General features: G+C 45.5%; 1 protein-coding gene across 1 annotated transcript in view; it reads left to right on the plus strand.

Annotated features, from left to right (window-relative positions):
• Window positions 1–943: 943 nt before the first annotated feature.
• Window positions 944–25156, plus strand: part of LOC126175049 (netrin-3-like) — a 455725-nt gene continuing 431512 nt past the window's right edge. Inside the window, exon 1 of the mRNA XM_049921560.1 lies at window positions 944–1128. Coding sequence (XP_049777517.1) covers window positions 954–1128 — 175 coding nt within the window. The 5' untranslated portion in view covers window positions 944–953. The remainder of the gene's footprint in view (window positions 1129–25156) is intronic.

A 25156-nucleotide genomic window follows, 5' to 3' on the forward strand; every position in this document is an offset into this window, starting at 1 on the left:
CGGTGAACGTTATTGTGCCACTGTACTCCTTCCCTGTATGCATATTTTCAGGTGCACTTTGAGCCCTGAGTTCATTTCTCTGGATGGCAAAACGCGACCGCATCAAACAGCGCAGGTGGAGGAACTCACTGAACGAGAGGATATTCCTTGGGCAAAATGGTACTTAAATACCATCGACCACATATGGGATGGATGCATTGAGAAGACGTATTTTGCAGCATGCCCACATTCACCAGCGAGCCTCCAGCAGTTGATAACCACGCTGGTGGAGGAACGGAATGTCGTACGAAAAGAACTTCTTACCAACGTTCTGGGCACCATGTGAGCACGTTGTGGACCATGCTTTCCCATCAGTAGTGATCACACACCCTATTAAGACCGAGCGAGGTAGCACAGAGGTTAGCGCCTTGGACTCGCATTCGAGAGGACGACGGTTCTTCCCCATCCTTCCCTAATGTGCTGGAACTGATGACCTCGCTGTTTTGTCCCCTCCCCCAACCAACCAACCAACCCTGTTAAGAACCATGTTTCGTCTTTTGAAATTTCTACGGGACTTCAGTGTAATTATTGTCTTTGAATAAAAGTATTATTTCTGTTTGTCTCAGTGCGTGTTTGTTTTACTTGCCTTCTGTACTTCACTGCAGCAGTTCTTTCTATGTATGATCAAAGTGTCATCGAGCCATGTTTCTTGGCAGTGTCACATCATTCGAAAGTTCCTTCGTCCTTAGGACATCAGCGTGTATTATAAACAGTAATGATCCCATAACACTACCTCTACATTCTATTGAAGTAATCTTCACATCTGTGCTGAAAGAGAGCAACTTGTAGTTGAGAATGACCAAGAGAGCGTTTGTGAGGTTCACTTGTAGGTGCCATGCTCTGTATCACGTATTGGTAGAAACTGTGACTGACGCAGGCGTGCTGTTCTGGTTGTTGCAGCGTGCCAGTGCAACATGCACGCGCGCCGCTGCCGCTTCAACATGGAGCTGTACAAGTTGTCGGGGCGCGTCAGCGGCGGCGTGTGCCTCAAGTGTCGGCACTTCACGGCGGGCCGGCACTGCCACTACTGCCGCGAGGGCTACTACCGGGACCCCACCAAGCCCATCTCGCACCGCAAGGCCTGCAAAGGTAAGCCACGTCGCACTTCACTCCCAACAGGTGTCCGGGCGGCCCCTTGGTCCTGCAACACGTACCGCCAAGTTGAGATCTAACTGTGACACCGCAAAGGTAAGTCCTCCGTGAGGCATCTCGCAGACCCACCGCTATTACATTGCATAACCTACCGGCCCTATCTCACCACGGCATCTCTCATCTTGCAATTATTTGTCGCTGGAGTCTCTAAAAGGTTGCGTAATGATATCACCAAGTTATGTCGATTACGTCCTCTCACGGAATGTCTTGGGGGTAGCTGTACCGGATTGTCTGATACACTACCGGCCATTAAAATTGCTACACCAAGAAGAAATGCAGATGACAAACGGGCATTCATTGGACAAATATATTATACTAGAACTGATATGTGATTACATTTTCACCCAGTTTGGGTGCATAGATCCTGAGACATCAGTATCCAGAACAACCACCTCTGGCCGTAATAATGGCCTTGATACGCCTGGGCATTGAGTCAAACAGCTCGGATGGCGTGTGCAGGTACAGCTGCCCATGCAGCTTCAACACGATACCACAGTTCATCAAGAGTAGTGACTGGCGTACTGTGACGGGCCAGTTGATCGTCCACCATTGACCAGATGGTTTTAGTTGGCGAGAGATCTGGAGAATGTGCTGGCCAGGGCAGCAGTCGAACATTTTTTGGATCCAGAAAGGCCCGTACAGGACCTGTAACATGCGGTCGTGCATTATCATGCTGAATTGTAGGGTTTCGCAGGGATCGAATGAAGGGTAGATCCACGGGTCGTAAAACATCTCAAGTGTAACGTCCACTGTTCAAAGTGCTGTCAATGCGAACAAGAGGTGACCGAGACGTGTAACCAGTGGCACCCCATACCATCATGACCGGTGATACGCCAGTATGGCGATGACGAATACACGCTTCCGATGTGCGTTCACCGCGATGTCGCCAAACACGGATGCGACCACCGTGACGCTGTAAACAGAACCTGGATTCATCCGAAAAAATGACGTTTCTCCGTTCAAATGGCTCTGAGCACTATGGGACTTAACATCTGTGGTCATCAGTCCCCTAGAACTTAGAACTACTTAAACCTAACTAACCTAAGGACATCACACACATCCATGCCCGAGGCAGGATTCGAACCTGCGACCGTAGCAGTCGCACGGTTCCGGACTGCGCGCCTAGAACCGCGAGACCACCGCGGCCGGCGTTTCTCCATTCGTGCACCCAGGTACGTCGCTGAGTACACCATCGCAAGCGCTCCTGTCTGTGATGCAGCGTCAAGGGTAACCGCAGCCATGGTCTCCGAGCTGTTAGTCCATGCTGCTGCAAACATCGTCGAACTGTTAGTGCGGGTGGTTGTTGTCTTGCAAACGTCCCCATCTGTCGACTCAGGAATCGAGACGTGGCTGCACGATCCGTTACAGCCATGCGGATAAGATGCCTGTCATCTCGACTGCTAGTGGTACCAGGCCGTTGGGATCCAGCACGGCGTTCCGTATTACCCTCCTGAATCCACCGATTTCATGTTCTGCTAACAGTCATTGGATCTCGACCAATGCGAGCAGCAATGTCGCGATACGATAAACCGCAATCGCGATAGGCTACAATCCGACCTTTATCAAAGTCGGAAACGTGATAGTACGCATTTCTCCTCCTTGCACAACATCACAACAACGTTTCACCAGGCAACACCGGTCAACTACTGTTTGTGTATGAGAAATCGGAGCCGGCCATGGTGGCCGAGCGGTTCTAGGCGCTTCAGTCCGGAACCGTGCGACTGCTACAGTCGCAGGTTGGAATCCTGCCTCGGGCATGGATGTGTGTGCTGTCCTTAGGTTAGTTAGGTTTATGTAGTTCTAAGTTCTAGGGGACTGATGACCTCAGATGTTATGTCCCATAGTGCTCAGAACCATTTGAACCATTTGAAAACAGTGTTATCCAAAATCGGGGCCGACGCAACTGTGGGGTGAATGACGGCTTCGGAGATTTGTACGGGCGAATAAACGTACAAGCGTTGAGCAATTGACCACCCAGGCTAGACAAGTGGCTACTAACGGTATCTCCTCAACGACAGTTCAACGAACGTTACAGCGCCGACAGCAGCTTCCTGGTTCATGCGCCCATGCTGACTGCTTCTCATCAGCAACCAAGACTGGAATCTTCACGCCAGTACCATTCGGGAAGACGACTGTTCAAACCTGCGTTCGGCCATCCAGATTTAGGATTTCCGCGATTTCCCTAAATTGCTCCAGGCAAATGCCGGAAAGATTACTTTCAAAGCGCACAGTCCACTTCCTTACCCGTCCTTAACACAATCGGTCTCTAATGATCTCGATGTCGACGGGACGTTAAACCAGGCTTCCTTGCTTCCTTTCACGCCAATACCGCCACTGGACATCCACTGAGTGACAACAGGTGGCCGTTTAAGACTACCACGTTTTAGGCTCCATCGAGCGGATGGCCGTTGGCGTTTACAGCCCTGCAACAATCGCCAGAAGGATCGAGGCCAGAGGAAGGAGACTCATGGTCTGGGGAATATTTTCGTGGCATTCCCTAGACGATCTAGTCATTCTTGAGGGCAAATGGATCAACACAGGTATGCATATATCCTTGGGGACCCTGTCCTCTCTTACTTGCAGTTTGTTTTTCTCTGCACGGTATTACCCACCAGCAGGACAATGCAACCCCTCAACAGCACGCAGTGTACGAACGTGGTTTGAAGAGGACCGGGATGAGCTCATCGAACTCCCCTGACCACCAAGCTCTCCGGATTTGAACCCCATCGCACACGCCTGCGCTGTAAAAGGTGGTTATTCATGCTTTTGACAGGTGGTCACACCAATGTGACTGGGCCATGTATCTTCGCCGTTTACATTTGTCCCTTGAACGTCTCTCCCACCACCTGTCTCAGGATACAAACTCAAACGAGGCTGTCCTGAAGGTACCAACCCTGACCGCCGTCTTCCACACGCCCGGGGGAAGCGTCTCCTACAGTTTGTAGGGAAGACGCGACCACATAGTGTCCACAGCATGGAAAGCGCATTGTGTACTGTGCCCTTGGCGCCACACTATCGGGAATCATGGTGTCCCGTCTAGCGTCCAAAATTGGCGCCATTTTTACTGCACCAAAACTTTCGAAGCAGATTCTTTGCACTAACTTGCAACTGTGATATGCAAATGATTAGCTTTTCAGAGCATTCACACAAGGCTGGCGCCGGTGGCGACACCTACAACGTGCTGACGGGGTAAGTTTCCAACAGATTTCTCAAAAATGGTTCAAATGGCTCTGCGCACTATAGGACTTAACATCTGTGGTCATCAGTCCCCTAGAACTTAGAACTACTTAAACCTAACTAACCTAAGGACAGCACACACATCCATGCTCGAGGCAGGGTTCGAACCGTAGCGGTCGCGCAGTTCCGGACAAGAGCGTAGAACCGCTCGGTCACCGCGGCCACCAAACACTGTTTTGCCACACACAGTATAGTTTTAACACGGTAGCATGCAAACAGTTTACAGACTCTGCCGTTTCGGAAATGGTTCCACCCTTGGCCTGAAAGCCAACGATCATGTCCCTTTGGACTTCAGACGCTCTGTATACCCTCCACTGTTATCGCTACCAGCTGCCGTCAGTGAGTGGTAATTGCATGTTGACACCGAACAATAGGCCGTATCTCATTAATGTGAGTGTACCGTGTATAAGGCCTCCAGTGTCTCGTTGAAAAGTCAGCTAGATGTCCGGTCGTTCGCGACACATCTCCAGCGACGCTGCACGCCAACATCTCAGGCGAGCCTTCTCATCATTACCTTCTCTTGCCTTATACCCTAAATGCTCCGCTTACAAACTTTTTTCGCTTCACATTCCCACAACGCTACCAGGCGCATTCAATATCACGAATGGCAGTACTCTAACGCTTCACCCCGTTCGTTTCTTTCTATTCGTGTACTCATAAGCGTAACACACCCGCAAAGAATATGTGGAATTCCTTAAGGAACAACTTCCACAGAATCAAGCAGTTCCTACAAAACCCAGATAGAGGGAGAAGCTCAGAAATATTTAGCGTCTCGGAATACTTGCGTATACATAAAAACAGTAATAACATTTCTAGGATTTTTATGTTCCAGAGACGCTATTCGTCTTTCTGAGATTCTGTTTACATTTCCGTAACCATGCATCAGTGTCGCCACAGCAGCCCGCTGTTCCGTTTGTTGATTCTGCAGTTTTACGTTTCTAAGCAACGTGCCCTATTTCAGTTATCTACCGCCATTACTGCTATACGCCGACGTTGCTTTCCAAGTAGCGTCGTAGTTCGGCAAACATCAGCTTCATGATTCCTGTTTCACGGAACTCGGATGCAGCCGGCGTACCAGCAACTTTTAACTTTCCGCATTCTGTACGTCTCCATAAAGGTAGGTAATAGAGACATATTTCATTTATATTTTTCCCACTACCGCTACCTCTTTGATCATGTAACAGTGTAAACAGTTAATTGTCGCATTTGGTACTGAAGTTAATAGTTTAAAGAAGAGAGAATTTAGCTCTTAATGTTGTGATTTAGTTGGCCCACGTAAGTCGTTTATCATATTCACAGGTATACTCTTCCGAGAGGATATTGGGATAGTATCAGTTACAGCAACCTCTGAATATTTACCATTATTCATTTTGATTCATCTAGAAAATTGAAGCAAAAAAGCAACATTTTCAAAACTTAGGTATCAGTTAAAAAAATAGTTTCCTTTAATAATAAACTTTGTTATGTCAGAGTAACAAAACGATTTTCACTTCTAATTTATTTAAGGGACTCTGTAGCTCAGATTTGTAAATTCTCGACGGAAACTTTTTTCTTACACTTTTCAGACAATACAATCAATACAATCGATTAACGGAGAGACTGCACTCCTGGCTGAAATGAACGAGAGACCTTCGATTGTTATTAGTTCTGAGGGATAGTTTAGGACTAACTTTGTATAACACCATAAAGTAGATGAAATAACATAGATATTATTACTTTAAAAGTACATTCTACGTGAAACTAAGGGAATTATTGTTTAATGTCATTTCGACGGCGAAGTTATTAAACACGAAGCATGAGGACGTGTTGGGGAAGAATACATAATGAAATATGCTCTGCCCTACTCTGAGGAACCTTTCCACTATTGCCTTGATTAGTTTTAGTGAAACTACTGAAACTACGGGTATTTCAACACTACTCTCGCTGAAAATGCGTCCAGTGCCTTAAATACTATGCCACCCTTTTCCGTGTTTGGCGGTTAGTCCTATTTTTGCTCCGTTCATTGTCCACGAATTGAACGACGAGGAGCGTGGCATTTTTAGGAAGCGAGTGAAAGCATTCGAAGAGCCTTTGTTTACTAATTCGTATCTTTGTTAACAAGCTATTTAAATTCAGTATTGCCTGGTTCGTTCACTGTGGACTTAGTGAGCAGCTGTTACTCGATACATGCCACGGATAATGAGTAGTGACGTTGAAAGCTTCCTTTAATATAACTCTTTTCACTTTATTTATGATTTCGTACTGGCTCGGTTGGTTGGAACTGTGCTGCTGTTTAGCTTCCGCTGACTGTTTACATTTACAACTGCGAGAGAAACCAAATATATCTGCCTGCGAGAATATAACATGAATTTGGCCTTGTTTTATAATCTTTCTAAGATGTGGAAACTGATTAAAACCTGAACTTTACTCTTAATCTGTTCAATTAAGCAAAGTGGTCCCTGTGCATAATGATCTACGTAATAATGCTGTTCATGAAGAGATCCCTGTGCGTTGATAATTTTCGTACCAAACTGACTCTGAAATAAAAATATCTTACCTGGTAAAGTAATTGCTTGAAAACATGGTGCTTTCTGCTCTCTGTGCGCCAGTTGCAGATTTCTAACCACAGTTGCTGAGAGCTTAGTGCAATGCTCCAGACAACAAATAAACTATTTTATACACATCACTGAGTGAGACACACTTTAAATGAAATTGACTTGGATCGAAGATATGGACAGTGCTATTAGATGAAATATTTCTTTAACAAACTGCTTTTAAATTATCTGAGTAGTATTACTTGTAAGAAATTCATGTTACGACACTCGTTAACATTGACGAAGGGCAACATTGATACCAAACTCTTACTCTTACAAATGTTAGACAAATCACCAATATACATGAGAAATACCTTACAATGAAAATTACTTAATCTTTAATGAAAAATCTAAACTTCCCTGATATGTATGTCTCATACAACAATGATTCTAACCACTCGCGACTGCAGTGCCAATAGAAATATATTACCTTAATTTCTTTTCGTACGCTTTTCATAGTAAATCACTAACCAAATATTACTCCTCTGTTTCACAATATTCAACCACAAATCATTTTATCTTAACACAAATGCATTTAACTTTACGTGTACGTTGCCACGAGGCCTCTGTTCGGCGTCTTTCTCATTGCTACTCTCACTATAGGACACGCGCGCTCACCGCTGCCAAGATGACAAAACAAACCACGTCTTCCAGCGACACAGCTACGCTGTCCAAAGACTGCGCGCGAATAATAAGCGATTCAAAATTGTCGCGTAGTGTCTGAGACATCCAAAGTATGTACAAATTTCAGAAATGCAAATAACGAACTCGCAACAAATTGTTTCAACGTACAACCATGACTGTTACGCTTGTGCTGTCTCACTCTTTTATCAGTAGGTCTTAGCTTATTTGTTTAACTCTTTTATACATTCAGTATCAATTTAAAAAAAAAGATTAGAGCTACACTTGCCCACGTGCTTCTGGATTTGTCGCTTCTCAGCTTCTTGTGTGATAATATGGCAAACTGTACGAAATTACATTCCGCATGACTGCGCTCTTCATTAAATGTCACGTTCATGAGTAAACCGGTTTTACTCACAAACGCCGGTTTCACTCACAAACACATGGTCTAGATTTTATCATCATGCTCATTAACGATGTTTTTACACTAGAGCGGCTCGTTTTATATTGGCCTCGAGTGTTGGAAGTAGTACATATTTGATTTCATCGTAGATGAATGAATGATTGATTTGGCAGAGAATTATACTTTCTTATTCACAGGAACTACTTTTTAGCGCTTCTTTAGTTCATAAGAGCTGCCGAAAACGCTAGCACGGTGGAGCTCTAGGAATATAAGTTGTTCGAATCCTGGTGGTGGAACACATTCTCAGAGTCAGAATTCTGGCAGTACAGGTGCTGGAAGTGGTAGCAAACCGTTCCGTTCGTGGTTATCCGTTGGTGCCTCATTGTCCTGGAATATTTCCAGACTTTTCCGCATTTCTCATGAAGGGAATTCATCTAACATTATTCGCTCGTCGCAATATTCCAGCGACAAATATGGGTGTTAAGTTGGCAGGTTTCAGATTGTGGATGGAACCAGATTTCAGTCGTAGGTAAAGCTGAGGGCAGACTTCGGTTCATTGGTAGGCACTTGGAAAATTTGTCTGCAAAAGAGATTGCTTACAAAATACCCGTGCGCTGTCTCTTGGAATGATGGTCCAGGTTGTGGGATCCGTACCACAAAGCACCAACAGGCGATATTGAACATTTACAAAGATTGGCAACACGAATGGTCACAGATTCGTTTCACCCATGCGAGACTGTCAAGGAGATAGTGAAAAACCTGAACGGATAGGCACTTCAAAAAAAGACGTTAAAGTTCCGCAATAGCATACTACACTACCTTATCAGAGCCAACCGAACATCCCTATGTAATGTGGAACTGACCATTAGATGTATCGAAAGGTGGACCCGCTAGAATAAAAGCAGGCTGGGAATATTGTGCTGTGAGTAGAGAAGAAGTAACATGAGGTAACGGACAAGTCGTGGCGCCCTGAAAATATTCCAAGTTCGGAGTTGGCGTGGTCACGCTGGGGCCTCATGGCAGACCGCGGCTCGTCAATGGCCGCGTGGAGCCGAACGTTAGCTGGAGTCCAGGGACCGCGTGGCTGGGAATTCCGTGGTGACGCTGCGTCGATGAAGGAAGACATGCCGGGAGTGCCAAAGATGGCGGACTTGGTGAAACCTTAATGGCAGACATTTCACAGTTCATATAGAAATTGAGAGTAGCCAGATGAACTGACATACCTCAAAAAGAAACATGTACACTACCATTATTTGCACGACGATTCTGATGATGGCGTAATCAGATTTTCAGTATTTTTATTAGTTTAAAGTTTAGTATCTGACTGTAAATTATACAAGTAACACAGAGCAACAAATTTTCAAAATCTAAACGTCGAGTCTGTCGATCGGCGTGTCTTTAGAAAGCTATTAGTGTAAACCTAAATTAGTACAAAATTCAGGCTTGTAACTGTAATAGTTCATGAGTTACTGGAGGTGAAAGTGGCCGACTATTGTCGATCGCGTCAGGCCATAAGTACTCCACAGTTACACGAAAAAACGGTAGCAGCCTGCTTATAAATGTATTTATTCATCTACATCTTTGTGTATATCCGATATATACTATTCATGAAGAAACTGATCATTTATTTACTGTGTTTTAGAAAGCACAGAGACATTAGGCTACTGGGTTACTTCTGTTCTATTCCTTTGATATATGTCTATTTAATTTGTTTATGTATTTACTAATGTGTGTTAGAGCGTGTTTATGGTCTAGCCATAGAAATATTTATTTAGTATCAAGTTATTTAAAAGTAAATAAATATTTCGAATGTGTTTAATTATGTTTGTGAGTGTACATTGGCTTGGAGACAGGGCGGGACCGCTCTAGCCAATCACAGCGATCGTTCCAGAAAGGACACGTGGAGAGAGTGTGTGGGAGTGCGGCGCGAGAGTACAGTACGGGAGAGGACATGGGAGGGTCCTGGACAGTACGGCGCAACGGACGCACGATCGCGGGAAAGACTTGTAGAGTGGAGCAGTTTGCGCGTGGTCGCGGGAGATAGAAATATTTCGTAGTGCCGACTTGTGCACTTGTGAGATTTCCGTGGCTTCTGCAGTGAAGACGTAGAATGCGTTCAGAAGTGAATATGTCGCGAGCTATGTTGTTGTTCATAACTAATTATGTGAAGTAGGAATCTATTGTTTTCCTGTTATTCGACTTATATTTTATTTTATTTCTGGACCATCGACACCAATAAGTGTTTTACAGTAATAAAGAGCATTCTTAAAGGTACTTCTGCTGTCATACCCATCATTTAAAGTCTTTAAAATAGTACCTGCAGGATTTATTTAATTGCAGTCTTTCATTTATAAATTTCTATATAACATTCAAAATTCGCAATTGCCGAGTGATAGGAACCTTCGAACATTCGATTCATGTCTATATTCATATTGTATACTGTGGACTCAGCAGTATTTGGCTTGTAATGCGGTAACTACGTATCCCAGCCCCTAGACAACGAAACCAGCCAAAACTTTTAATATTTCAACTGAGTCAGAGGGTACGTAGCTGAGGGCCATCACCACACCACATTTCACTTTTTTATCTGAAAGCCTGCAAAGAGTATACTGGATCGTTCAGGAGAGCTCAGTGACTTCGAACTTGGACTAGTCATTCACAGTCAGTTCAGTAACAAATACATCACAGACATTTCAACGCATCTAAAGCTGCCCAAGTTGACTCATGGTGATGTGTTTTTCAACTGCAAACGAGAAGGAATAACCACAGCTAAACCGAGACCAAGCAGACACCATGCACTGACGGATAGGAACCGTCGAGCATGGCAGAGGGTGGTTGTAAAATTTGGTATGAAATTAGCGGAAGGAATCATTCGTGAGTTCGTGTGTGCTACGAGCAGTCCATCTGGCACAGTGACTATGTGTCTAGAATTTAAAAGAATGGTATACTGTCCGATAAGCCACACATTTCTGTACTCGGTGGTAAGCAGCGCTTGAACTGGTGTTCAAAATGGTTGAAATGGCTCTGAGCACTATGGGACTTAACAGCTGAGGTCATCAGTCTCCTAGACTTAGAACTACTTAAACCTAACTAACCTTAGGACATCACAGAACACCCAGTCATCACGAGGCAGAGAAAATCCCTGACCCCGCCGGTAATCGAACCCGGGCGTGGGAAGCGAGAACGCTACCGCACGACCACGAGCTGCGGACAGTGTGAAGTACAGGGGAGGCGCTGCTGCAGTATGGTGTTGTTAGGGTGTGGTGCCCTCCTGGCCCTTAAGTAAACGCTAAATGCGGAAGGATTCCAACACAATTTACAACATTATATACTGCGCAAATCTGAGAAACGCTTTAAAGACGATGATTGTTACAGCGTGTCATAAAGCGGCGCCTGTGAGGCAGCGGTTCGGAGATGACAATAGTTTTGCAAAGGACTGGCCTATCCTGAGTCCCGACCTGAAACCAACGGAAGACCCGTGGCATGAGGATGCAAAAGGAACTAAGGGGAGACGTTGATGAAAAACACACACTATTTCAAAAATGCTCCAAATCCACTGTTTTGGAAATATGGCAATGAAATGTTGTACCACGCTTTACAAGAAAGTAACACATTTACATCTAACATCCTTTGGTTATACATATTCAATCTTTTTTTGAATGAAATTTGAAGTTTTATTTTCAAAAAATAATGTATATTCCTTTTTCTCAGAAAGTATTAGAGATTTCTACAAACATTTCTCTGTTTCAACTCTTTATATGTTGTAAGCTTCGCTCATGAGGTTCTTGGAATAGTTCGAATAGGAGAATTTTCATAATTTTTTAATTATAATTCCACAAGTACAGTTTCAAATTCATGCAAAATTTTAAGCACTTTGCCCCATATATCAGCTTGCAATCAGAATTTCAAAATTTGCTCTCGAGACAACGTTTATTAGGTTTACAGAAATGTGTGTACAAAATTTCATAATTCTGGTATTCATAGAATCTGAGGAAAAGGTACATAAACTTTAAAAAACAGACTTTTCAAGAAACGCAATTTTAAATTCAACCTAACTTTTTTCCTTATGTCATTTCTTCAGAAGGCACCACATCTGTACTCTGGGTCGTCCTTCCCTTCAAGTCTTCTCTTCTGGTTTCTCGTTGTCTGTCTTCTTTCCTTTACCAGATCTTCAACTGACTTTTCAGCTGCAGAGACACGCTCTAAATCTATTTTTATCAGGACATCTTGTGGAAAATTTCCTATCTTGAAGCCCATTCTCTCTAATACCTTCATCCTCCTGGCGTTCCCATCATTAAATACAATAACTGCATCATAAGTTGCCAATTCTGACAACTGTAGCAGATGCAAATGTGTTTTTATGGCATCGTTTCCATATGACTGAATTTAGAGACTTGTTTGGATTTTGGTTTTTGCCATGAACACACTTTTTGAAAAGTGCAGGATCGGCCGAAGATGATCTATAAAACCAAAGAGTATCTATCACGGCCTTCTGAATGTATCCCACACACGTTTGGTTGAAAGTAATACACAGAATGGTTGTACACTGAGCTGTTATTGAAGTGCTGCTTCAAAACGTGGGCGTGGCAGGGAGACCGTGTCACACTTTGAATTAATTTTCAGACACTTCGGATGCGATTTCAACATTGAAACTTTGGGAACTTATTGTCCATGAGTTGTACTAACAAATAAAAAATAAATCGAAAATCGACATTTTTGGTCGATTTCATCAACGTCCCCCCTTAAAGACAGTAGCTGTCAGTAGGTACTGATTTAAGTCAATGAGGAAAGTTGAAAATTTGTGGCAGATCTGGATTTGAACCTTTGTCTCCTGTTAACTAGGCAGATGCACTGAACACTAGGCCATCTGGACAAAGTGGTTATCATGACTGCATGGACTACCCGGTCCGGCACAAATTTTTAGTTTTCCTCATGGTTTTAAATCAGTGCCCAGTGGCAGCTTCTGTCTTTAATTCCTTTATGTCTTGACTTGTCGCGGGTGCAGGATCAAAATGGTCTTCACACACACACACACACACACACACACACACACACACACACACACACATATATATATATATATATATATATATAAGGCGAGGATGGCCAGTGATTGTATCAATGAAGGTGCACACCAAGCTGTGCGGTTCTAGGCGCTACAGTGTGGAACCGCGCGACCGCTACGGTCACAGGTTCGAATCATGCCTCGGGCATAGATGTGTGTGCTGTCCTTAGCTTAGTTAGGTTTAACTAGTTCTAAGTTCTAGGGGACTAATGACCTCAGACGTTGAATCCCCATAGTGCTCAGAGCCACTGCACACCAAGCTCGAACTCTTACGGGAATTACGATGTTGCATCGTAATCAGAATGTTGTGGGTTGACAGGAGAGCCAACACCGGTTTTGAGAGGAAGCTGAAAGGCACGCGTTTTAGCTCACTCAGGCTGGCGTGAGGTCTGGAACAGGTCAAGGAAATTAGAATTTAGCAAAAAACGGACGTAGCTGGTGGAATACTTAACTTTAATCCATAAATGATGAGCGTCGCTCTTGACGGTACATGATTACAGTATCAATCGTAATTGGTAATGGCTCCTTGCTAGGTCGTAGCAAATGACGTAGCTGAAGGCTATGCTAACTATCGTCTCGGCAAATGAGAGCGTATTTTGTATTTGAACCATCGCTAGCAAAGTCGGTTGTACAACTGGGGCGAGTGCTAGGAAGTCTCTCTAGACCTGCCGTGTGGCGGCGCTCGGTCTGCAATCACTGATAGTGGCGACACGCGGGTCCGACGTATACTAACGGACCGCGGCCGATTTAAAGGCTACCACCTAGCAAGTGTGGTGTCTGGCTGTGACACCACACAGAATAACACAGGCACTGCAATATCGTATTTATCTGCAGATACCGGGCAAGCGGCTGTCAAGTACAACGTCTGACATGTACGGGAATATACATAATGAATGTACGAGTACGGGTCGTAGACGCATGATTGATGACATATGGAAGTTTGGGTCTGGTGTTGACTCGTGCATGGATAGCCAAATGGTAAGGCGACCACTCGCGATAGGCGGGAAATCCGGGTTCGAGTCCTGGACCGCCACAGATTTTCACTGTCGTCATTCCAATCTACAGCAGATGGTGGTCCTTACTCGCAACTGCGAATACATTTAATGTGCTTATGGGAATTAGCGGTTTGTTGCGGATAATGGGCAAGTGGCACTAAGCCAGTAGTGCGTGCATAAGTTTAGAATTTGGATCTGACAGGAGGCGTGTTATGGTCGTCCATGTGCTTACGACTTTGTTCAACTTTCCCCGTTGATTTAAATCATTGCCCACTGGCGGGTACTGTCTTTATTTCATTTGTGTCTTGATTCATAGTGGCTGCAGGATCAAAATGGGTCTGTTGTTTCGGACATGTTCAAAAGAACAGATACTATGGATATAATCTTTGAGATGAGTTAGAACATCGACTTATGTTCAGCCCATCGTAAAGCCAATGGGTAGACACTCCTAATATGAATGTCCGCTAGTTAGGATTTTTTGATCGGATAGAGTTCTAACAATGTTTCAAGAACCAGCTTCAAGGAGGAATCTAGGAAGCTGGCATAGACATGCGTATTCAAATTCAGAGATATGTAAACAGGCAGAATACGGCGCTGCGGTTGGCAACAACTATATAAGACAAGTGTCTGGCGCAGTTGTTAGATTGGTTACTGCTGCTACAATGGCAGTTTGTCAAGATTTAAGTAAGTTTGAACGTGGTGTTATAGCCGCCGCACGAACAATGGGACACAGCATGAAGTGGGGATTTTACCGTGCTACCATTTCACGAGTGTACCGTGAAGATCAGGAGACCGGTAAAACATCAAATCTCCGACGTCGCTGCGGCTCGGAAAAGATCCTGCAAGAACGGAACCAACGGCGACTGAAGAGAATCATTCTACGTGACAGAAGTGTAACCCTTCCGCAAACTGCTGCAGATTTCAGTGCTGGGCCCTCAACAAGTGTCAGTGTGCGAACCATTCAACGAAACATCATCGATATGGTCATTTGTAGCTGAAGGCCCACTCAGGCACCACTGATGACTAAAAGATAAAAAACTTTACACATGGTCTGTGCCAATCAACACCGACAGTGGACTGTTGACGACTGGAAACGTGTTGCTTGGTCAGACGAGTCTCGTTATTTGAAACGAGACAATCTCATGAATCCATGGATCCTGCATGTCAGCAGGGGACTGTTGAAGCTGGTGGAGGTTCTGTAATGTTATGGGGCGTGTGCAGCTGGAGTGATATGGGACACCTGATACGTCTGGATACGACTCTGAGAGATGACATGTACGCAAGCATCCTGTCTGATCACCTGCATCCATTCATGTCCATTGTGCATTCCGACAGACTTTGGCATTTCCAGCAGAACAACGTGGCGTCCAGAATTGCTACAGAGTGACTCCAGAGACACTCTTCTGAGTTTGAAGACTTCCACTGGCCACCAAACTCCACAGACATTAATATTATTGAGCATATATGGGATGCCTTGCAACGTGATGTTCAGAATCTTACGGATTTATAGAGAGCCCTGCAGGATTCATGGTGTCAGTTCCTTCCAGACATTAGTCGAGTCTATGCCTCGGCGTGTTGCGGCACATCTGCGTGCTCGTGGGGGCCCTACAAGATATTAGGCAGGTGTACCAGTTTCTTTGGCTCTTCAGTGTATAACCTCCTACGTATCGCCCCAGGATTGACTACGAAGGCCAGGTAAGGCTAATTACATCGCGCACAGAGGCGTTTAAACAGTTATTTTTCCTGAACCCCATACGTAAATGGAACAGAAAGCAGCTCCAGAAAATGGTACAGTAGGCAGTATCCTCTGCCATTCTCTGCACAGTGCTTTTACAGTGTTCAGATGTAGATGTGGTATGCTGAAGCTCTTCAAGATAGGGCTGGGTCACAGACCTACTGTTTTCTGCAATAGTTGTTTCCAGCGGGCTCCCAGATTTCTTGTTGCCTTCAGCACTTCTCCGACGCTGGAGAGCAGAATTGGAACCATGAGTGGGGTTTGTGGGTGGAGGGTGGCGGATTGCTCGTTGTCTTGGTGCGCCGGTGTTCATTAAGCCGTCTGCCAAGAGCTCTGCCGGGTGCAGGGAATGCGCGTTGCATTCTCCAGTTTGGAACAGAGCAGCAGCAGCAGCAGCAGCAGCAGCAGCAGCGCCCCGCCGCGGAATGTAATCTGCAGAATGCGCTCGGATGCCGTGCACGTCCTCCCCCGGCTGTTACGTGCGTGGGCGGCCGGGCGGGTGGTCGGGCGCCGCCTGGCACAGGTTTTGTCGCGTCGCTGTTCTGTCGCGCTCATCTCGTCCGGGCGTGCCGAAGCGTAGAGGGTGGCAAGAACTGTAAGGGCCGCCTCTGTTGAAGTAGTCTGGGGGGTAGTTTAACTTGCACCGTCACTGTATACGTCATTAATTAGCTGCAGGTAGTGTCTGCAATTTTGTGATAAGCTGACGGACTGTTTTAAGTGAACGTAGTTACAGTAGTCGCGTGACTGGGTGTTAGAACACTCGTCAAGATCATACACTGGCATCGAGATACAGGCTCTTATGACGATCGTCCTCGCTCAGGAACATCCAGGGAAATATCTGGAGGCCAGGAAAAGTACACTACTGGCCATTAAAATTGTTACATCACGAAGATGACGTGCTATAGACGCGAAATTTAACCGATAGGAAGAAGATGCTGTGATATGCAAATGATAAGCTTTTCAGAGCTTTCACACAAGGTTGGCGCCGGTGGCTACACATACAACGTGCTGACATGAGAAAACTTTCCAACCGATTTCTCATACAGAAACAGCAGTTGACCGGCGTTGCCTGGTGAAACGTTGTTGTGATGCCTCGTGTAAGGAGGATAAATGCGTACCATCACGTTTCCGACTTTGATAAAGGTCGGACTGTAGCTTATTCCGATTGCGGTTTATCGCATCGAGACATTGCTACTCGCGTTGGTCGAGATCCAATGACTGTTAGCAGAATATGGAATCGGTGGGTTCATGAGGGTAATACGGAACGCCGTGATGGATCCCAGCGGCCTCGTATTGCTAGCAGTCGAGATGACAAGCATCTTATCCGCATGGCTGTAGCGGATCGTGCAGCCACGTCTCAATCCCTGAGTCAACAGATGGGGACGTTTGCAAGACAACAACCATCTGCACGAACAGTTCGACGACGTTTGCAGCAGCATGGACTATCAGCTTGGAGACAAAGCCTGCGGTTACCCTTGACCCTGCATCACAGACGGAAGCGCCTGCGATGGTGTATTCAACGACGAACCTGGGTGCACGAATGGCAAAACGTCATTTTTTCAGATGGATCCAGGTTCTATTTACGGCATCCGTGTTTGGTGACATCGCGGTGAACGCACATTAGAAGCATGTATCCGTCATCGCCATACTGGCGAATCACCCGGCGTGACGGTATGGGGTGCCATTGGTTACACGTCTCGGTCACCTCTTGTTGGCATTGACGGCACTTTGAACAGTGGACGGTGCATTTCAGATGTGTCACGATCCGTGGCTCTACCCTTCATTCGATCCCTGCGAAACCCTACATTTCAGCAGGATAATGCACGATCGCATGTTGCAGGTCCTGTACGGGCCTTTCTGGATACAGAAAGTGTTCGACTGCTGTCCTGGCCAGCACATTCTCCAGATCTCTCACCAATTGAAAACGTCTGGTCAATGGTGGCGGGGCAACTGGCTCGTCACAATACGCCAGTCACTACTCTTGAATAACTGTGGTATCGTGTTGAAGCTGCATGGGCAGATGTACCTTTACACGCCATCCAAGCTCTAATTGACTCAATGCCCAGGCGTATCAAGGCCGTTATTACGGCCAGTGGTGGTTGTTCTGGATACCGATTTCTAAGGATCTTTGCACCCAAATTGCGTGAAAATTTAATCTCATGTCAGTTCTAGTATAATATATTTGTCCAATGAATACCCGTTTATCGTCTGCGTTTCTTCTTGGTGTAGCAATTTTAATGTCCAGTAGTGTATTTGGTAGTGACCAGTAGACGTAATACCTTCAAAACTATCCGTGAACTGACCGCCGAACTAAACGCAACTAGGGATACACTAGTGAGTCAGTTTACAGTAAGGCGGCGCCTGACAGTAAACAACATCTAGGGTTATGTAGCAGCAAGGAAACCATTGTGCACCCTGTTAACAAGAAGAAAAGGCTTCAGTGGTCTACAAGACAGCGACATTCGACAGCAGGGGATTAAGAAAGAGTCTTATTCACTGATGAATCCAAGTTCGAAATATCTGGGAGTAAACGCCGTACGTTCGTAGCTCGTACGCCGTTTACCCCATGAACGCTGGAATCCTCAACTGTGCACCATAGAGGGGTTCTGTGGTGGCATGGGGATTTTTTTGTAGGGAGTAAAGTCGGAGATTTGGCGAAACTAGAATTATTATGCCATTCTCCAGCGACATGACAAGACATCTGTTTTGCGTCTGATTGGGAAAGGGTTTGTCTTGCAGCAAGACAATGACCGGAAACATACACTCCTCATGTGTCAGAACTATGTGAAGTGTCTGGAGGTCCATAAAACTTCGAAAAACATGGAATGGCCTCCCCAGTCCTCTGACTGTAATCCAGCCGAGCTACCATGGTGTGAGATGGACAGGAGGATCTGAAAATGGGGATCTGTGAGTGGGACACACTTGTCCTGAAGCAAGAATGGATACTAACTCCCACTGAAAGCCTGGAAAAAGTGACTCACGCATGCGGAGGGTTGCAAATCAGTGATTAAAGCAAAGCGTAGCTATTCTGAAGAATTTAAAATTCAACAGTTGGATCCATCTAATGTATTTCTTGAGCTCAAGAAACATGTAGAAAACAATAAAAAGCCATTTTATAATGTACGAGTATTTCCTTTCCATTGTCGATAATCACATGGTGTTTCTAAACTTATGGAGGGCAGTATACGTGCTACTAATAATACGCATAGGATTTTCAATCGACGTCTTACCGAACTAAGGCGCAAGTGTTCGTTGAATTCTGCAAGTCTTACTTCTGCAACAGCCTCTCTTCTAGAAATGCGGTCCCCGCTTGGCATTAAGCTGACGCGCCACTGCTGTAGCTTTTGCAGCAGAATCCTAGCGAACAAGTCGAGTATGGTCACGCAAAGGTGTTTCGGAACCTGTTCCAACGGTATTTGTCGGAGCCCGTAAGATACGACCGGTGCGTATTTCGACATGGTCGCTTGTTACAGGCAGATTATGACTTGGCGGCGTGTCTGATTAATGCGTTTATGCAGTAATGCGCGACGACTTAGATTACCATCCCACATCGTGCACACACTCTGTGGCTAGCGGTCGTTACATTAGCGGGGCAGACCCTTTCTCAGCACAGTGGAAGCGCAGTAGTGTGATGGAACTTTACGATGAGGGTGGAGAAAGTAAAGTATTGTGCATGTGTGTCTTCCTTATAGGGTTGAGCTAAGTTAATTATTCTCCAACGGAAACTTTCTTCCAAACTGCATTGAATATATGGGAACGTCTTAGAGACTTGCCATAATTCAACGGGCCTTGTATCTTTTCCTCGTCTGACCTCGTAAGATATGACAACGCAACATCAGATCCGTATGAGAGGTGATACAAATTTCTTTCTCGCCAGCCATTTGTTGGGAGGTCTGCGATTTAATTTGGACGTACATCCAGTGTCCTACTTTGCCTTTGATCACATTAAAAATCATTCGCAGTAGTAAAAGAAGCGATACTTCAGAGAAAAAAATAGTCCAGTGTGCACAGCATGTTGTGTTCCCTGCATCTACTGTTAGATGTGTTTGTGCCGGGCGTTCGGCGGAGTATTTGTGTACTCGCAATGTTCCAGGATGTGTCTTTGTTCAAAAATGTTCAGATGTGTGTGAAATCTTATGGGACTTCACTGCTAAGGTCATCAGTCCCTAAGCTTATACACTACTTAACCTAAATTATCCTAAGGACAAACACACACACACACACACACACACACACACACACACACACACACACACACACACACACACACACATGCCCGAGGGAGGACTCGAAACTCCGCCGGGACCAGCCGCACAGTCCATGACTTCAGCGCCTTAGACCGGATGTGCCTTTAATGTTACCTAAGACGATTAGACTTCTTGAGTCATGACATCAGCGCAGTTCTGTGACTATTACCTACAAAGACTGTCGGCAAATTTTCAGTGTCACTTGACAGGTAACAGGGACTAACTGGGCGTTGGAACATGACAGCAACTTGTGCCTGAATTGCTCATCAGCAGCCAGAAACTGGAAGATGATTCGCCTCCTAAGTTCACTGTCTGCTGTACGTGGTGTTTACACGGGTAAGATTTATTATCAGCACAACAGTAAAATCAGACATCGAACCTTTCCCCAAACTGCAAGCCTACAAACGGCATTATCAGAAATCAAAATAAAATGTTTTTCCAAAGAACTAGCAAAATAAAACCAATGTGAATATGAAACTCTCTATAGTCTCCACATTATTTAAGGTTAACTTTGAAAAGTCACTTCCAAAAGTATGCATGTCTGTATCAACATCTGACAAAAACAGATGGAGAACAGCAGGTATTAAGAAGTCCTCCCAAACACTTAAATACCTCAGTACCATGAAAAAGTGTCGCAATAATCCAGAATTCTTAAATTTCTATCATAGATACAAAAAGATCTATAGGAACTTGCTGATTGCTGCAAAAAATTCCTTTAATGACAAAATAATATATAATGCAGAAAGTAAAAGCAAAGCAGTCTGGGATGTTATAAAATAGGAAACTAGGAGAGGCAAACAAACGCAGAATAACACACTGCTAAGGGAGGGGGATAAGGTAATAAATGATCCACAACACTTATCAAACTATCTAAATGAGCATTTTTCAAGTATTTCAGAGAAGTTACAAAAAAATTCCCCAAAACAAATATAACACCTGTAAATAATGTTGCACTAAATACAATGATGTTACTTCCGATCACAGAGAATGAAATCAATAAAACTCTTCAAAAACTAAAAAATAAAAAGTCAGTAGGCTTAGATGAAGTACCAATGTGTGTACTGAAACAATGCATAGGGATTATACAAGGCCCCTTAACAACATCAGGGACATTTCCAGAGCAGTTAAATCAGGCAAGAGTTGTACCTTCGTTGAAGAAGGGTAATGCAGAAGACATAGAAAATTACCAGCCCATTTCCCTGCTGTCACCATTCACAAAAATAACAGAAGCAATTATGAAAGACGATGGGCTGTCATTCGCACCCTGCGGCGTTCTATGCCAGCGACGGCCAATCCTATTCGCACGGCAACGGGCTTGTCGTATGATACCCTCCAAATTGTGGAAACGCTGGCGGATACGTTCGAGGCCCAAAACCGCCCTCTTGTCCAGGACCTTTCTCCGAACGAACTATAGGAAGAACATGAAGTCCTGATAGCTGTTGCTGCTTTCTGCAACCGCCCACCCCAGTCTACTCCCCTCCTTACGTCCATGGCAGAAATTCAGCGCATCCTACGACCGAAACGTGGCCGGTCGGCCCCTGGATTGGACGGATTTTTAAATGAACATCTTTTCCGCCTTCCCCGCACACCACTCATCTTGTTCACCAAGATTTTAAACTGTTGTCTCACGTCTGGCCTTTTCCCTCCTCAGTGGAAACAAGCCAAGCTGACTGCGATTCCCGAGAGACTCGAGGACCCTACGGTCCCCACCAACAACAGGCCCATCAGCCTCCTACATACTATGGCGAAGGTCCTTGAATCTGTGATCTTTCACCGACTTTTCCAACCTTTTGCGGCGGCTGGGACGATCCGTCCTGAACAGTTTGGATTCACTTCGCACCTCTCTGCCGAACTTCAGGTCCTACGGATCACTGAACACATTAGCAAAGGCTTCAACACCGCCAAGTCGACAGCTGCCGTATTTCTGGACTTGCAAAACGCCTATGACAAGATCTGGCAAGACAACCTCGTACACAAGATGCTGACACAGACACCTATACCAGATATTTATGTCAAGATCGTGGATGACTTCCTCCGCGGTTGGACTTTCCTTGTGGCTCAACGGGGAATGCGTTCTGGCATTCGCCAGTTGTCGGCAGGCGCTCCGCAAGGATCGGTGCTATCTCCCATCCTTTTTAATATCTATGTAAATGATATGCCAGTCATCCCCGAGTGCCACCTAGCACAATATGCTGACGACACAGCACTATATACCACTGGCCGCATTACTGACGCCGTCGTCGCCCGCCTCCAGCGACAGGTGGACGCCGCCATCACCTGGTGCCAGACAAACAAAATGGCTCTCAATGCCGTCAAAACTACGGCAGTCTATTTCACGAAACGGCGCCTAGTCCTCCGCCGCAATATTTCGATTGCAGGCGTGCAGGTGACCTGGTCCCCGACAACCACCTGCCTCGGGGTGCAGATGGACCGCAGGTTGCTCTTCCACTGTCATGCAGAGTATGTCGCCAACAAGGGGCAAAAGTTGACCAGGGCTTTGTACCCACTCTTTCGCAGTAGGGAACTTAATCTGCATACCAAGCTCCGCATTTACCGAACAGTTATCCTGCCTGCCCTCACGTATGGCTCTGCTGCATGGTCCAAGATTATTGTCACCAGGATGCGGGCGTTGCAGCGCCTGCAGAACAAGTTGCTCAGGTGGAGCCTGCACGCCCCGCCACTCACGAGAATTGTCACTCTCCACGAGGAAGCTGATATCGTCCCCCTCAAGACGACCATACGCAACAACGCGCGGCGGCTCTATGAGAAAGTGGATGCCTTGCGGGACACTGTCTATGGGTTACGCCACGTTGGGACCACACTTCCACGCCGCTGGCATCGACATCCGGTTCCCCTAACCATCCTACAGGAATCGGATTCCGGCCATGGCTAACGATAGGCCTGGCACGCCCACCACGGATGCATCCTTTGGCGGGACCATCCCCCCATTCTACGTCCAATACTTTCCCACCCTACCTGCCCACGTTAGGCTAAATTTTTCTGCCGAACTGATGTAGTACTGTCACAGTCAAGGGTGGTACGGGACTACAAGTCCCACCACCACACCTCCAAAGCGTATTGCAGTGAGGCAGTGTCACTGCGCTGTGGATTGATTTACTGCCTCACCAACACAGCTAGACCGCAAAAGACCGGTGATGCTGTATTGCAACATATCACAAAAAAAAAAACCATTCACTCTACTTTTGCCGTCGGAGGGTGGTACAGGACACATCGTCAAAGTGTATGTGGATAAATTGACTGCTCATCAACACAGCTAGACCGCATAATACCGGTGATACTGTATTGTAACTTATCACAAAGAAAGAAAGAAAAAACCATTCACACTCGCAAGCAAGCAAATCTCACGCAGTCGAGCTCTGGCTTTAGCATGCCACGCGATGCTGCATTCCGGCTCTAGATTCTGTAATTGACCCGAGATGCTGAAATTGGCTGTAGAGCGTGCGTGAGGAGTGGCTCCTTGAACGCGTGTCTTTTAATGATGAACATCGTGGACGGAATCCATATGGAAGTTATGGCCTAGCGCCTTATCATTGAAATTCTGCAACGGAATCTGAGTCGTTTAAAGCTTTTTAATCCTACCCGTCCAAAGATTAAAACCATGAGAAATACTGCCGTTGAATTTACTGTCCTCACAGATCCAGCAGTTGGAAAGGTCTCCGTCATACTCCGCATACCAATGATCCTAACCGATCCACCCATTCATTTTAAACAATTTCAATTTCCAGTCAAGATTTCCTTTGCAATAGCAATAATCATTGTCAGCGGGAGGGGGGAGGGGGGGGGGAAGGAAGTGGGCCAGAGAGGAGGAGGAAAGGAGGAAATGAGCATCGAGAGGAGATAGGAGATGGACAGAGGGGGGGGGGGGGGGAGGAGACCTAGATTACGACGTACATTCAGTTCCCACACACATCTGACGGAACGTCACCGTCACGTCAAAAGATACTCGTCTGTAGTTCAAATGGTGGCATTTACACACGCCATCAAAGGAACGTCATCGATACGTCACGTCACGTCAGCGTTTCTCGGTAAGAATGTTTCGACGGGCCATAGTGTCACCTACTTGCCGAGCAACTGTTAAACTGAGTACACAGTGTGAACTAATACGCAAGTAATGCCCAGTGACTCGTACTGCAAAAAATGCCTTGACTTGTACTGGAAGACCAAATTAAAGCATTTTGTTACACTGAAGGAAAACATTGCAAAATAAACGATTCACATCTTCTTCAACGTGCTTTACTCACGTATTTTCAGTGGAACAGCGCAAAGAAAAACCGGGAGTAAAGCTGATGCGGTATGCAGAAGTTTAAAATAGGATTCGTAATAAAGTAACGGCGAACAGCAGGTAGCAGTAACATATGTAAATATAGCCCGTCTAGATCTACCGTAGGCAAACCATCAGCTTCTTTCGAAGCGATGTTGGAGACCTAAATCTTGAATTCTCTTCGTAATTTTTATTTGTGCCTCGCTTAACAGGTAAAAAATCTCTTGTTTAGACGTTATGAAATATTTATAGAACAATGACTCCACCTCTTGCAGCTGCTTGTAAAGAGTGTGGAACGCTCCTTCACAGTCTTGATGTTATAACGTTTTTCTAACCCAGACTCTGCTCTTTGTTTCTCATCATCAACTGCAACAGCAATTGTTGCATACTACTTTAAATAAAATTTCGACGTTTTCTGGCGATCTACCACAAACTACGAAATAGCGCCTCTGGTGAATATTTTATGAACCAGCTGTAACGCCAAGACTTTCTTTCGCCGTTGACGTGCCGTGTTGTGTGAACGCTCAGGAATTCTTCTGACCGTCGACGTTCAAAAACGTGACGGTGATGTCCCGGCAAGTGTGAACCACCTTTTGCAGTCGCGAAGCACTGACGAAATCGCTGGTATATTAATAAAGTAATGGATGAGCTCAGGCAGGTGCACTCCAGTGAAAACTGCCGTCAAGCAAGCACCATTCTTTCTCGGGGATGAGATGCCTTAAAGTGAGACAGAGGCCCACATGTAGCGTTGCAGAGATGCTATCGACGTGAAAAACAATTCTGGAAGCCAGTGTGGAGGCTGGCGGA

The sequence above is a fragment of the Schistocerca cancellata genome, chromosome 3 (genome assembly GCF_023864275.1).
Source record: "Schistocerca cancellata isolate TAMUIC-IGC-003103 chromosome 3, iqSchCanc2.1, whole genome shotgun sequence".
Lineage (NCBI taxonomy): Eukaryota > Metazoa > Arthropoda > Insecta > Orthoptera > Acrididae > Schistocerca > Schistocerca cancellata.